Source organism: Pelodiscus sinensis, chromosome 2 (genome assembly GCF_049634645.1).
Source record: "Pelodiscus sinensis isolate JC-2024 chromosome 2, ASM4963464v1, whole genome shotgun sequence".
NCBI classification, from domain to species: domain Eukaryota; kingdom Metazoa; phylum Chordata; order Testudines; family Trionychidae; genus Pelodiscus; species Pelodiscus sinensis.
In genome coordinates, this window is record NC_134712.1 from 145,649,525 (window position 1) to 145,665,846 (window position 16,322).

Sequence of the window (16,322 nt, forward strand, 5' to 3'; positions counted from 1 at the left end):
ACCACAGATCTGACAAAACACAAAGAAGGTATTAATGTGAGGTGGCTAAATATAGTTACAGAACTCAGCCCAACGTCGAAGAAGCTGAAGTGACTTCTAAAATCTGAGGGGGACAAAGTGTGGAATATACTTTGGGGCATCTGGCATTGGCCACTGTAGGAAGAAAAGATACTGGGCTAGATGGACTTTTGATCTGACCCTGTATGACCGTTCATATGTTCTTCTACTGCAGAAGGCAAACCACCAAATAAGAAAACCAACCTTTATCAGGTAGCATCTGACTCGGATGATAGTAATGAATCTGAATCAGTCCACGCTGCTTTAGATTGTTATTGAGCAAAATCAATCATCTGAAATGGTGGTTGAAGCATGAAAGAACATATTAATATTTAGCACATCTAACACAAGTATCTTGTGATGCTGGCTACAAAAGTGACATGTGAATGCCTGTTTTCACTTTCAGATGACAGTGTAAATAAGAAACAGGCAGCATTATCTTCTGTAAATGCAAACAAACTTTTCATCTTAGCAATTGGCTGACTAAGAAAGAGAAGTGAACTTGTAGGTTCTAAATTTTACATTGTTACATAGCTGCACTCAAACAAAACAAAGTAAATTGCACTTTCACAATAAGAGATAGCACTAGGTGACCTGAAAACAGCTATTTCTATATTTTTAAAGTGCAAATATTTGCAGTAAAAATGATAATATAAAGTGAGCCGGGTACAGTTAGTATTCTGTGTTGGAACTGAAATCAATACATTTTTAAATGTAGAAAAAAAATCTAGAAATTTTAATAAATTCAATTGCTATTCTACTGTTTAATCACAGTTTAAATTGCAATTAATTTTTAAAGTGTGCAATTAATCACGATTTTTAATCTGTACAAATCCTTTATTACACTAGGAAGCAGAAAAAAAGGGACCTTGTATCTTGTATATGAAAAACACTGATTCGTCCACAAATATATCTAATAAATTAACAAATCCTGGTAGGACTCGCCACTGATGTAGAGAGAAAGGAATCAGCAGTTATACCAGCTACGGACTCTCTTGCAAAGGAATTCTCATAAGCTTATCCACACCACCTCCAGCCCCTATTTACTCCAAACCCTAAATTGCAATGAAAAGGATAACCACTGTGAGCCACTGCTCCTTTGACTGGCTTCCACATTGCCTGCTTCTCACCCAAAGGAGAGAACAGTGGCAATTCTACTGAATTCAGACTCTTCTCTGCCTGCAGAGTGGGACAGAAACATTTTAGCTGACAGTGCAAAGATTACATCCATAATGAAGTCTGTTGCCCCACAGAATGGAAATCTTCACTTCAAGATTGCAACAATTCCTCCAAGCGTCATATCCCAGGGTGATCTTTTTATTTCTAATTTGGGAGGCAACAGATTCCTACTATTCACTTCGTCTCCCATCTATAATTTATGCCTCCCAAACAACTGTACATCTGAGATCATAGGTCTGCACTTGCTTCTATATATGCCAACCCTTTGAGTTTTCAGACCCTACTACAAGTTTATGCAGGGCAGAGGGAAACTAGTCTATGGGGAAATCCCATCTGATTAGCAGTCAGGGAAATGGGGAAAGGCAGCCAAACAGGATAAATGGGAATATTTATATGCAGATCAATATAAATAAATGCATAGTTGTTCGGCTGGCTGAATGGCAACTTAATGGCATTTCTCTGTCTGTAGCATGACAACTTTTTAACACTACATTCAATCAATTCAAAATATTTAGGGAATATTCTAAGCATCAGTGAGCTGAACTCTTTATTGATTTCAGTGGAGGGGGGGGAAATCAGAAAAAAACAAAAGGCGGGAAATGGGGAGGATGACATAAGGTATATCTACATTGCAATTAGACATCAGTAATGCCAGATAACTCTGGCTTGTGGGAGCTAAGGCTAAGGGTCTGTTTAACTGCAGGATAGACAGACTATCTCCACATTCCATGGTTTTTAGAGCCCAAACTACAGCACAAGCCCAAATGTCTACACACTCATTAAATAGCCCCTTAGCCTGAGCCCCCCAAGCCCAAGCCAGCCACAGGTTTTTAATTGCAATATACCCATACACCCAAAGCCAGAAGTTTCAACTACCTCAGTAATTCTCCTCAGATCAAAGAAATGGTTGATAGCAGCCATCAACACTTTCCAGAACAACAATACCTACCCAACCTTCCAATGGAGTTTAACATGTTAATACCATGACAAATTCCACTCCCAGAAAAGGAGTTATAAAAGTGGCAGAAGGAAAAGAGGGATAGGAGGAGAGGGGGACTGTGGCATGGTGAGCACACAGGTCCCGGCATGGGCAGGGGACAAATAAGTAGCCCTGGAACGAAGGAAAATAAGGATGAATATACAGACCAGCCAGCTTAACTTCTGTGCCAGGAAAGATAATGGAGCAAATAATTAAGGAATCCTTTTGAAAACATCCAGAAAATGAGACAACAGTCAGCATGGATTTGTAAAGAAGAAATCCTGTCAAGCTAATTCGATATCTTTCTTTGATAAGACAGCATGCCTTGTGGATAAGGGGGAAGCAGTAGATGTGGTATATCTAGACTTTAGTAAAGCATCTGATATAGTCTTGCATGACCGTCTCGGTAATTAACTAGGGAAATACTACCTAGATGGAGCTACAATTGGGGATGTAAAAAGTCATTCAGAAATGTAACAGTAACTGCTAAAAATCCTAGTGATTACACATACTATGGGCTCTGCAGCATAAAACCTATACTGCAGCGAAGCCTCCCCAAGGCTGCTGGCTCTACTCCCAGGATAAAGTTGTACTGCAGAGCCTGCTGCAAAGACGCCCTGGGAGCGCAGCTGGCAGCCCCCATGGCCCAACTCCTGGGGAGACAGCCTGCAACCTGCAGCAGGAGAGCCAGGCTGGGCCTGCCACAGACAGGGGCTGCAGTGAGCCTCATGTAGGGTTGTCAGATGTCAAGTTTTGAACCAGACAATCCAGTATTTCAGCCTTCTGTCCGGGAAACAAACTGAGAAAATACTGGACATATAAATGTCTGGTATTTTCTAATTAAATAAGGTTTATTATTATCATGAGTATCAGTATGTAGTTGCGTACTGCCTGGCTGGTAGACATGCTCACACTGCCTGTGCGTGTCTACTAGCCAGGCAGTACGCAACTACGCAGTAAAGAAGAGGGGGGTGGGACTGGGATGGAATCTCCACGGCCAGACTCGCCCATGCGCCCTGCCAGGACCCTATGTGCGGGATGGGCAGCACCCCGGGATCTGCGTGCGCTCAGGCCAGCCCAATCCCTGCCAGCCGGTTCCTCCCCCACCCCCACTCGCTATCTCCTTCCCCCTCCCGGTCAGCCCACTCCCTGCCAGTTGGTTCGCGCCCCCGGCCAGCCTCGCTCCTCCCCACTCCCTTCCAGCCAGCCCTGCTTTCTGCCGGCCAAGCCCTCTGCCTCCCCCCCCCCCCCCCGCATCTGAGATCAAGTGTGTCTGGTATTTTTTTGAAACCATCTGGTAACCCTAGCCTCATGGGGCTGGACAAGCTGCTCCAGTCCCTACTGGTTAACCGGAACCAGTTAACCATTCACATCCCTAGCTACAATAAAGTGGGTGCATAACTGGTTGGATAACCATTCCCACAGAGTTCATCTGTGGTTCAGAGACATGCTGGAAGGACATAATGAGTGGAGTTCCACAAGGATCAGTTTGGGGAACGGGTCTGTTCAGTATCTTCAACAATTATTTAGATAACGGCAGAGAGAGTATTTTTTAAAGTTTGCTGCTGATACCAAGCTTAGAAGAACTGCAAGTGCTTTGGAGAATAGGATTAAAATTCAAAGTGACCTGGACAAACTGGAGAAATGGTCTGAGGTAAATAAGGTGATATTAAATAAGAATAAGTGGAAAGTACTCTATTTAGGAAGAAATAATCACATGCATACATACAAAATAAGAAGTTATTATGTAGGAAGGAGTACTGTGGAAAGGGATCTCAGATCATAATGAATTTCAAGCTAAATACAAGTCAATAGAGTGATGCTGTTGAAAAACAAAAGCAAACATCATTCTGGGATGTATTAATAGAAGCACTGTAAGCAAGACATGAGAAATAATTTTTCCACTACTCTGATTCGGCCTCATCTGGAGTTCTGTATCCTGTTCTGGGTGCCACATTTCAGAAAGTATGTGGACAAATTAGAGAAGGTCCAGGAAGAGCAACAAAAATGATTAAAGGTCTAGAAAACATGACCTATGAGGGAAGATTGAAACAACTGGATTTTTTTACACCAGAAAAGAGAAGACTGAGAAGGGACATGACAACCATTTTCAAGTACCTAAAAGGTTGTTCTAAGAGGAGGGAGAAGAATTGTTCTCCTTAACCTATGATGATACTACAAGAAGCAATGGGTTTAAACTGCAGAAAGAACATTAGGAAAAACTTCTTAATAGTTAAGAATGATAAAACAATGAAATAAATTGCCTAGGGAGGTCGTGGAATGGAGATTTTTTTAAAAACAAGTTAGACCAACACCTATGAAGGGTAGTCTATATAGTACCTAGTTCTGCCATGAGTGCAGAGAACTGGACTAGATGACCTCTTGATGTTCCTTCTAGTCCCATGAATAGGTTATAATGCTATAGGGATCCTGTATGTAGATCCAGTTGTAGAAGTCTCATCTGGGCTGAGGTCTGACCACCAGGGATTGGAGTCACCAGGCAGGAATTGTAGGAATGGCAAGGCCAGGTCCTATGGCAGGGTCGGCATCAGTCTGGCACTGGAGATCAGAGGCTGTACTGGGCTAGAACTGAGAGGCAGGAATTGGGATCGAAGCCAGACTGGGACCAGAGACTGGAGAGAAGGCAAATCTGGTGTATCAGTGGGCTGAGTCTGTGTGATGGCCCAGACAACTTCCTGAGGCAACCTCTAGGGTTAGTAGGGCTACTCAGCCAGTCAGAGGGCTGCGGGGTACTGTCACTCCAGGCTTCCCACGAGGCAGTTCTTCCTCCCTCACCCCCTCCCCCCGGTACCCCAGAAGTCTATAAGTCATGGAGTTACTTCTAATGATCATACACCATCATGTGCCTGCACCGCCCTTCCTCGAAGGAACATCCAGGTTGGCGGCTGGGCATCAGCTAAGGTGCTACTATGCAACACAAAGGCAAAATGACAAGGCATGAAAACAGGGGCATGTAGGTTGAGAGAGCCCATTTGAAGCACAGGGTTCTCTTCTCACATTTTCCCATCTGGGGGCTCCTACAGCTGTGGCCAGCGTAAGGGACTCATTCCAGTGGAGCCTCTGGTGTGATCAGCATGAATTCTCGACCTTCATGAGCCCTTTGTACAACAACAAGGGGGACCATTATGGTGACAGCTTCCCAAACAAGATGTCTACCATATCTCACCACATCTAGACTCTACGCGATTTCTCCGGGTTCCAACTCTTCCAGAAACCCTGTCACCAGCACCCCCTTGATTTCTGAAATCCATACCTCTCAGCACAGGTCTTCTAGCAATCCTCTCACTTTGCTTGTCCAACAGAAAGAAAAATCAGGCAGGTATCTCTTTGATATGCAAAGTAGCCCTCAGGGGGCATGATGCACCTCCATGCGTGAACCGCACATACAAGGGCAACAGCAGAGATCAAATCTGGGAGGTTATGCTCTCTAACCCCCAACATTAGAATACAACACTAACCCCTTTCATTTTTTTCCTTGATTACATCAGCATGCGTGTATGTTTTGCTTACACAAAATTTGATCTACCTGTTTTAAAAATATTCCTTAATTACATTTATAGTGGCTATGCCATATTAAAGCAGTAGGGGCAGAACTCAGATGGAATTTATTCCCCATTTTGGGTCAACATTCATAATAGTAAAGGGTTTAGCAACTGGAGAAATAAAATCTTATTCAGCTGTAGTTGTTTGAGGCAATTCAGTGCATGCTTCCCTTGTAGTGCCACTACAGCTATCTGTATGAATCAAAGTTAATGCAGTTCCTTTTTGAGCTCTGCTCTGGCCTGAATCTCTTTCAGTTGGGACCCAAATCTGCAAGAGGCTGAGCACTCATCTTGTCAGCAAGTGGCAATGCTATCGGTTGACTATATGCTGTTTGCTGCAGAGTGAAGACTAAAGATCTTTTCCACAGTTTTCAAATGAGTTGTAAGGGATTTAGTCATGCAAAATTCATTAATTTCATTGGATTTATGAGAAACTGTGTGGCTAAAGTGTACTTTTGTGTCTAGCACAATGGACCAGGCATAAAGATCACTGCTGAAATGCTCACTGCCACCAATTCTCATACACAGAAATAAAATAATGAAAATAAAATGATTGCACGCCTTTCATAATGCTTCTTTTAGTTTGCAAAATAGCACTGAAGTTATACATACCATTCAAAAGAATTCCTTAGACTAAAGCAACCAAAAAGAGAGGTGGTTGTGATCTGAGAACCAAATTGTCATTATTGTTTATCTTGAAAAACCAAAACTGCCTCCATAATTTATAAATATGACAAGATTGCTAGTATACGCAAAGTAAATTCAGTTATTGTATCATCACAAAGAAACAGAAACCTCCCCCTTTCAACAACCTGAGAACACACCCCTATGTAAACCCTTAAAAGCAAGGATATATCCAGTTAAGATACTCTTATTGAACACAAAAACACATTAACTGCTAAACTCCACCTCTATAAATAAGTCTCATACATCTCTGGCATTTACATAACACATATCCAACATTCTCTCACGACTGCATTGTAACACAGAAAATGGTTACTTCAACCTGCCAATATCAATGCATTTGTATGCAATTGAATTGTACAGTTATTTTCCAACCTAGTAGCTCTACACCGCCCAAGGATTCCTTTGATACTGAATCAATTCCCCGATCTGCTGGATTGCCATTTGCTGACAGTGGTGCCAATGGATTGTAATGGAATAAAGAATCAAGCGCACAATATTCTGCAATTGCCGATGCATAAGAAGGAAGCAAGCCAACAGGCCCACCACAGGTTTCATAGAGCTGTATGAACAATATTCCAATCTTTGCAATGAAAAGACTGGGTCCAAATTCACTTGAATTAAAATACAGCATGAAAGGAGCTACAACTGTTCAGCCCAGTCATTTCCTTGCTATGCTGCGAGGAAGTGACTGGACAAATAGTCAGAATGATAATTTCAAGTATTCCTTCTCTGTTTTAACCTGGTAACCCTCTTAAATGCTCTCATACTGCATTAAACAAACAGCTCCACAGTTCCAGAAAAAATAGCCTTTAACTCCAGATAAAATCCTGGGCCAAATTAAGTCAAGCTACTAACCTTGGTAGAGCTTCCATACCAGCCTAAGACAATCATTATCTCTTTTCTGTACTATTTTGAATTTCTATAGCACTTTCCTCCATGGATCTTAAAGCACTTTTCCAAAACATTACCTAACAAGGAGTCGGAGTCAGCACTCCAAGAGGTAAGGTAAGAGATCATTTCACTCACCACTAAAATGAGGGAGGAGCACAGCAGCTGTTCAAAAGCATACTGCAATTTTATACAACAATTTCGCACAAGGGGCACTGTGAACAACTAAAAATCTAGCAGGAAATCAATCAGAATGTAATTAACAAAAATGGAATTTGGTCAGGAAAATGGAATTAACAGCCCTATTACAATAAGCACTATAGGATTTTAGTGGTCATAACCTGTTGGTTGCAGAAGAGAGAGAAAAACAATTTGAGGGCTAAAGAAAATGCCCAACAGTGAGAGACTAAGAGCTCAATCTGTTTAACTTATCAAAAAGAAGATCCAAGGAGTATCTGACTGACAACAGTGTATAAGTACCATCACTGGAGGAAAAATAAAGGTCTTGGTAATCTAGTGGAGAATGGCATAAGAATGGCTGGAAGATGGAGCTAGACAAACTCAAATTAGAAATCGGACACATTTTTAATAACAAGGGTGTTTCTTCCTTGAAACTATCGAGGCAAGCAGTGGATTTTTCAGAGCAAGACTGGATGCCTTTGTACTTTAGTCAAGCAAGTTGCTGGGCTCAAAATAGATGTAAGTGGGTGAAATTTAATGGCCCATGATTAGGGTGAGAGGATGTCCCGGTTTTGTGGGGACAATCATAGGACTTGTCATATATAGGTGCCAGTTTCCTCACTCCTTTTACTGATTTTTCATACTTGTTGTCTGGTTACCCTACCCATGACATACAGAAAGACAGGCTATAACACGTAATGGTCCTTTTTGGACTTAAACCCTGTAAATTAATGGCCTCATCAGTTTTACCTCTAATCCACCAGAGCAAGTACATCTAACAGCATATTGTGCAGGTAACAGTTCAGAACCAAATAACATGGGGAAAAAACAATTGCTGAATCATCAGTAGTGCTTTCTGAAACTGAGAATTCCTTTAAGGTCAGCCATTCAAGTACTGGTCCATCCCAACCTGTCTTAGCTTAGGAGAGTGAAGGGTATATGTCTGCACTGCAAGTGAAGGCATGATCATGGCAGGAGAAGGTATAACCCGTATTAGCTTTAGTCTAGCTAGTGAGAATAACAACATTGTGAAGATGTTTTGGCACAGACTTCAATATAGGCTAACAATTCAAGTACAAGCCCTCCAGCAACCACTGGTATGTACTCTGGTTGCTAGCCCATGCCACTGCGTCTATGCTACCATTACCTGTGCTAACACACACACACACACCTTGCTGCCTCTGTATCAAAGGCATCAAGGGTGGGGGGAGGTAGGAACTGGTGCACATGCCAGCTCCTGCAGAGCCACCTATTTTCCATCCCCCTTCCCCATTGCCTCTCAAAGGCAGCAGTGCTGGAGCAGGCAGGAGCCAGCACAGGGTGGAAGAGGGCTCCCTGGGAGTGGGGCTGGGAGCACACTGGCTGCCAATCCTGCTCCTGAGGAGTATTTTAGTAAGCGTGTAACTGTTAAAAACTGTTGCAGCTACATGATTCCTAAAAACCATTATATCTAACACCCCTATTGCAGACACTGTCTCTACTAGGTATTCCTTTAAGCCCTTACAAGATGAAGAGTCCTTAACATTTAACTTCAAAACCAAAAAGTCTCAGGTCATTCCAATATAGGTATCCCTTTGTCAGCAGAGTTTGTTAGTGCTTGCACTTTCAAAGCACTAATTGGGATAAATACTACATTCAAGGCTGTTCTTTAAATTTTCTTTTAATATCTTGTCAAGATCCGGCATGCTGTTTCCATGCACTTCCCTCAGGGAAACTGGCCTTGGATTTTACATCCCACAGTTACGCATGCCTTGGTGCACATAACAAAACGTATTCCACACACAGATGGAAAAATTAGAGGGAATATTCATAAGAACCCTGGGGGACACCACTAGTTAAAATATCCTAAATTACTGCATGTCAAGAAAACAAGATCAGCACAAAATCAGCCTGACACACAATATATCACTAGTACTTGGGCAAAAAAAGGCTCTTGTAGTCTGGGAAGGGCTACTAGTACTTGCGCATTACAATGTTCAGCTACACATCCAACCCAGAAAATCAGCAGATCTCATTTCCAAGACCAAAGTAGCTGACAATCTCAAAGAAAAAAAAGGGTGGGACCAAATACAAAACAAAAATGGAGTACAAGATGTTAGAGCCACTTGGAAACTAGCGCACACACATCCCCATCATGAATCTTGTTAAAACTCAAGCATTGTAACTGGCTAGAAGAAGTGCCTAAGAATCTCTCCTGCCTAGATATACTGCAATAATTTCCATTTTTAATCTGATAATGTTCCTCCTCAGCCCCCTGCACAGTCTACTCCAGCCCTGTGCCAATATGAGGCACAAGATAACTTTCAATTGCTGAGAAAATGTCTGAGTGCATATTTCTAAAAGGAACAATAGTAACAGACATGTTTTTACAGTAGGTCTTCATCTCAGCCAATATTAACCTTTTCTCCACTTTTGATGGCTTTTAAAACAAGCATTTAAAACACAAGTGTCTCAGAACTGTCTATTCATGACAAGCAAAAAGTAACGTTAACTGTTGTTCTGACCCATCAAAATATAAAAAGCATGCCATCATTTAAGATAGTTACAAACAAGAGGCATTTCAGGTGAAAAATAGACAGGTTTAATTTAACTGAAATCCACTACATTAGAAGATCTTTTAAGAGAGAGAGAGAGAGAGAGAGAGAGAGAGAGAGAGAGAGAGAGAGAGAGAGAGAGAGAGAGAGAGAGAGAGAGAGAGAGAGAGAGAGAGAGAGAGATTAAAAATATTTTGCTAAACATTATAGACTATCTTCCTTAAATAGGGTCAGCAGATATACATGAGTAAGATGGAGAAGTTAGGCCAATCATAACGTTGAAGAAAGTAATGTTCTTGTTATGGGAACCCCCACAAAGAAAACCAGAATTAGTTTGCAAATATTGGCACATCATTATAGTGAAGAAAAATTAGACTTGTATGATAAGTAAACTATGTAATGCAAGAGACATCTTGAATTTTGATGGCATACTGCTGTTTTACCTTGGAACTGCACTAACTTTTCCTCTCAGAACCCTTATTTTAGTCCAGATAGTTACCTAAATTAAAATATTAGTTGGTTTATCCTTTAGTCACTCTATACCTAGACATACAGTAAAGTTTGTTAGTCTGTGCAGAGGTGACACACATAACCATCAGATAGAATTAATTGCTTCTCCTTAAGAGCACTAGTGTGTCCTTGTTGTTTTAGTATAAAGTTGAGGGCTCTAACAAAAAAGTGTTGAGGAAAAGCCACAGTGAATTTGGCTATAAGTAGCGTAGTTAGAAAACAATAAATCAGAATAGCACAATCTGCAGCTGAAACTTGTATTAAGATATATAACTTGTATTAAGATGTATAAATAACTGCCATACTTAAACTTTGATATAGAGACCTTTTCCCAGTTACAATAATCTTAAATGTAATAAATAAATATGGGGATATACATTATCTATAACTTGTTCTATGTATGGCTCCATAAAACCTTACACTATTTTATACTTAACAGGCAACATTGCATTTAGGCAGTCACAAGTGATACACTGGTTGCAGTCATATGGCTGTGGTCCACAGACATAAAAGAGCTCGGTACAACCATTAGAGAAAATAGCTGTAATTAATCTTGAAAGGCATTTGGCTAGTGGCAAAAAGAAAAGATTGCTGAAATTTTAAGAACCAAATGGAATCTTTTCATTCCTGTGCTCTTCTTAACAAACATCTTTTAAGCCTGAGAACACAACTTACAATGGAAGCTTCCCCTTCCGTTCTCAATTTTTCATTTTAACATAAAAAAACTTGAAGTCCCGCTGAGATGTGCAAATATTATAAAAGACATAAATAGAGCTATGTAAAAAGATTCTCTCTGGCAGCAAGATCGAGAAAATTAAATCTTTTTTGGAATCACATTTCAAAGTTTTCCTGGTTTATGTGAAAATGAAAGGCAAGCCTTTGTACTAACTTCCCCAATGACATTCCCAGTGATTGTGGTGAAACACTAGGTTTCCCATGGAATAACTATGAAGTTGTGCACTGTACCAAATATGTACCAAATTTCTGAATACAAAAAAAAATCTGTTTTTTATAACTGAATATTCAAATACTAACATTTTGCAATGGTAATGGGAAAAAAATCTTATTTGCCCAAGGTAGAGCTGCAGTCATTCACAAGCCACTAGTTTTACCAGAGCATGAAGTAATAATTTCAATTACTTATGTTTATAATTAACTAGCTCAAAAAAGTTGGCTAATACACAACACAGCGCATTTCCTCACATTTTTTCTCCTCCTTTTATACTACATTTTGCTTTTCTACCTGCAGTCAGTCAGTGGGCAGTCTGCCTTCTTGCCTGCCCCAAGCTGGGATTTTTGGAGGGCTGTTCAGATCTGCTCTATGTAGATTTATATTACAAAGCTCTAACACTGGACTGCTTTTAATAACTGAACCCTTTCTTCCCACTAAAGGCTGTATAAGGTGACTACCTGTTCTACATCAAAACACAATAGGGTTTCCTAAGGCGAGACTAACCAAGCTCTGGTTAACAGGCATGGGTAGTTTGGGCTAAGAACGGTGGAATACAATTAAAACATTTACATAATTAATGCGGAGCCAGATATCATCTGAAATACTTGGGTGAACGCGCCCGGTGAAGGCAGCACTCGCTTCCGAGTGGTGGAATGAAGGGAACCTTGCTGGGCTGCTGCTAACCACCCCTGGCGCGCTTGCTAACATCAACCACACAAGAATCCAGCTCGCTCCCGGGCAGGTACTGCTGCTTGTCCCCCAAGCAGAGGAGCGGGAGGAGGAGTCCTGATCAGGGATGCAGCTGCCAACGCTCACGGGCTCCTCCATCCTGCACTGTTAGACAAGATGCAGCTGGAGAAGGATCCCAGCTGCCTGGCACCAGTCTGATGGCCGCTCCAGCGAAGGGGAACAGCTTTCCGCTGCGCCTCTCTCCTCCTACCCCCGTGGGAGCGGGAACGTCGCCCAAATAAAGGGGGCAAGAGGCCAGGCTGCGAGGTTGATAAGGAAGAGGTCCCCGCCGCTTTCTGTCCCCGGCAGGGGGGGGGGGGGGAGGATTATATAAAGGGAACGTGCAACCCGCGCACCTGACTCTGGCACAGGCGCCTCGGGCAGGTTGCGCGCAGCCATCGCATCCTGCTAGTTCCCGGGCGCACAGGCTGCCGCTGCTGCAGGCGCCCGGCTCCCCGCAAGCGCCGCGGCAGCTTCCAAGCGCTGCAGCCCCGGAGCACGGCGGCGGCTCCTGCTGCTGGACGCGCTGCGCCCCCGGGGCACCAGCAGCTCCCCGGGGCACCAGCAGCTCCCCGGGGCCGGCGCCCTGCGCTCCCGCCTGCCCGCCGCGGGGACGCCGCCCCCCACACCCGCGAGGCGCAGGCGCCCACTTACCCCTCGGCTCTGAGCGGGCGCGGGTCCCCCAGCCCAGCCTGGCAGCCACCCGGGAGCCGACGCGCGCAGCAGGGGAAACCCAGGCACGGGAGCCGGGCGCCGCCACCGGCCCGCCCCCGCTCTGCTGGCATTGGTGAGCGGCCCGGCGCCCGCGCCCGCCCCCGGCCCCCATAGGCTGCGCGGGCCCGTGGGGGGGAGGGCGCCGCCCTGGCTCCCGTCGGGTGTGAGGTAATGAATTAGCGCGGCCAGCGCCGCTGCCTTAAATGGCTGGTTGCAGGCCCGGGTGCCCGCCGCGCCGCGCCTGTTATTTATACCCTTGCGCGCCTCCCTGGCCCTGCCGCGGCGCCCGGGGCCCGGCGGCAGGTGCCCGGGCAGGTAGGGGGCAGGCAGCGAGCGGGAGGCCAATCACAGCGCCGAGGGGCGGTGGCTCTGCTGCGGGAGGGCTGGAGCTCGGTGCCTCGTCGCCTTTGGCATCCTAGCCCTCAAGTTGCATCGGCGCCCCCGCCCCACAGCGAGCCGAGCTGCTTCTGCTCCCGCCCCAATGGGGCCAGTCAGCGCCGGACAGTTCTTGCTCCAGCTTTCCCCAGTTTCACTCACACGCCCCCTCCCCCCGAGCCTGACGAGGCGCTGCTGCTCGCTTTGTCTTGGCCGTCTGACCCTAGATGCTCCTAGAATTCAGCACCACTGAATCTGGGACCTGGCCTTGGCAGCATGGCGGAGTTTGGCCACAAATCATGGCAGAAGTGGTACCAGCAGTCTCAAGAACAAGCGTTGCTTCTTTTGTTGCTCTGGAAAACACTGCCTGCCTCCTGTCCCCCTTCCCCAGCATACTTTGGTACCTGGAAGGTGGGGCGAAAGGGCTAATTTGGAGTTAGGGCCCTGGGATTGGGATTTTTAAAATGCAGCACTAAACATTTTGTTTAAGCAGTGGAAGTTATGAGACTGAGGCTGAAAATAGGCAGGATCCAAGTGTCATCCTGGCTGTTGTGGTACTGCTGTGTTGAAACACAAAGTGGCTACCCTTGTTTTCTCTTCTTGACCTTACAATTTGAGGATTTTGGTCCAAAATTTGGCAGGATCTAGATAGCTCTTGCTTGAACCTCTCTTCCACACATTATGAACAGAAAGTACCTAGTCTCAGAGGCACTAGCTCAGGGTAACAAGAGGTCATATATAATACGTATGGTTAAACAATAAAGTTACTGGAGGAGCATTGCAGAGGTGGAGCTCTTGGAAAAGGCAAGAAAAAGGGCAAGTGTAGAGCAAGTCTTCATAGAGGGGACACTCAACCATATGGTCTCTATAGAAATACCATTAAATAACAGAGAAATGTGGTATGGGATACAGAAAGCATCCTAGAAATCACCACTTGAAGGAGATGATCTCTTAATGCTTAATAAAATGCTAGAAGGCTGATCAAAGCTCTTTTCCCTACCAGGCAGTTGGCTGATAATGTCTCTACAGTGTAGTTCCTTTGATAGACCAATGATCAGGCAGGAGTTGAAGTAAGGTGTGTTGGAGGAGGGCAGCTGCAGAACAGCTCTCCCCTCTACTAATACCTGGTTTGAGTACGCAATGCAGCCTCACAGTCCTTCGCTCCCTTCATCTGCTACTGTGAAAGATTCCCTTCCTGTTTCAATCTGCCTTACTGGCTGGGTATATAGCTTGCTAGAACTGGAACATAAAGTGAGCCAGTAAACCCTCATTCTGCTCTAAAAAGTTTTCTTCCACTTTTGGAGGAGACTAAAAAAGTGGAATGTTAGCTATATAATAAAAGGGAAGTTATGATTCTAATAATGATGAGAACCTGCTTTCAAAAAGGTTACAGCAAGAGAAGGTGATGCTATAGAAGTCAAGCCAGTAATCCCCTATATCTGTGCCAGATAAAGAACTTGTTTGCCCCACGCTAGTCTCTGTCCTTTAGCTTTTGTTACTTGATTGACTTTGGGATTGATCCTATCCCTAGTCAGGTGTCACTATATCTGATGTTCTAGTAAACTATATTTCTCTAATAGGACTTTCCACAGCATGCAGAGACTAAGGGCCTCATCTTCAAGACTCAACCATAGAAATGTAGTGCTTAGGACAGATTAAGGCCTAGCATAAATTAATGACAGGCCTGAATCTAATCCAGCCTCTCTTTTTGAATCTACATTAAGATTACAGACCTTATTTCACCTTGTCATTGCTGCGTAGTTCTCTGTCCTTCAAATCCTTCAAAACAAAAATAAGCTTACTTTATGACTATACTTTTAAGACTCCCACCCCAAATAGGGAGGATTTTACAAAATGCCATACAAGGTAACCTCCTTCCTTTCACAAAACAAATTTTAAGAGTATGTGCCATCAGTCAATTTTTGAGAGGAATATAGTTGAGTCATCAACAGGAAAGTGATTAAGGGTACCTCAGGGCAAACATATTCTTTCTGCCAGTCTAATCCTAGCTAGCCCCCACTCCTCTTCCTGTCATCTAGTCAGATAGCTAACCCTTAAGGGATAGAAATCTTACAAGTAATATTAATAACATAGTTAGGAAAGGGTTAAGATTCTATTCTCCTTTTTTAATCCACATTTATTAATCTGGACACTGGTCATCTACCTCCTCCAAAGACATATAGAAAACTTCAGAAAATCTATTTTCAGGAATCTTAAAGTTTGTTGCAACAATAAGTGATGTAACCTTCGGGATAATTTCCATCTTAAACAGATTAACTCTTCCTGTCCTTGATGCCAGAAGATGAGGCCTTCTTTCTAAATCTAGAAAAGTCGAAGAAAACAGTTACAGCTACATCTCTATTACTATTTCAAAGGAAACAGTTTCCTATTTTGTCCTTGCAATTTAGAATATAAGGAGGCTGCTATCCTAAATTTTATGTGCCTTTGATATTTCTTAAATAACTCAAAGCATAAGATACATCCAGCAGCAAATTCAAGTATTTTATGGTTTCCTGCAGCACCAAGAATGTTAATATCAAAATATTTTCAGCTAAATTAAGTCTACAGGATGAGGTCCCTAAAACAGGTAGTTTTCTGTTTTCCCCTCCTGTGCAAGGTAGGAAGAATGCTTCCCTGTTCAGGAAAGAATTTACTTACTTTGGTAGAAATGCTTTATCAAAGAGGAACATGCCCTAAAAGTGTTCAGACCCTGGATTAGTCTGATCCCCTCTGGACATCTATTCCATAGGCAATACCCGCTCACTAAAAGGCTATGTCTACACTGGCATGATTTTCCGAAAATGCTTTTAACGGAAAAGTTTTCAGTTAAAAGCATTTTCGGAAAAGCACATCTAGATTGGCAGGATACTTTTCCACAAAAGCACTTTTTGCGGAAAAGCGTCCGTGGCCAATCTAGACACGGTTTTCCGCAGAAAAACCCCGATCGCCATTTTTGCGATCGGGGCTTTTTTGCG

The 16,322-nt window shown here is 43.4% G+C and overlaps 1 protein-coding gene across 4 annotated transcripts in view; it reads right to left on the bottom strand.

Moving 5' to 3' along the window:
* TPPP (tubulin polymerization promoting protein) overlaps nt 1–13,189 on the bottom strand; it is a 93,826-nt gene extending 80,637 nt beyond the window's left edge. For 2 of the 4 annotated variants that reach the window (XR_012901825.1, XM_006113044.4), the window contains exon 1: nt 12,913–13,189. Coding sequence is in view for 2 of the 4 variants with exons in the window: in XM_006113044.4 (XP_006113106.2) it covers nt 12,913–13,043 (131 nt within the window). In the remaining 2 variants the exon portion in view is untranslated. Of the gene's footprint in view, nt 1–12,099; nt 12,496–12,614; nt 12,749–12,912 lie in introns of those variants that run through there. The other 2 variants (XM_006113045.4, XM_075921559.1) reach the window with 2 other exon arrangements.
* Nucleotides 13,190–16,322: the final 3,133 nt, after the last annotated feature.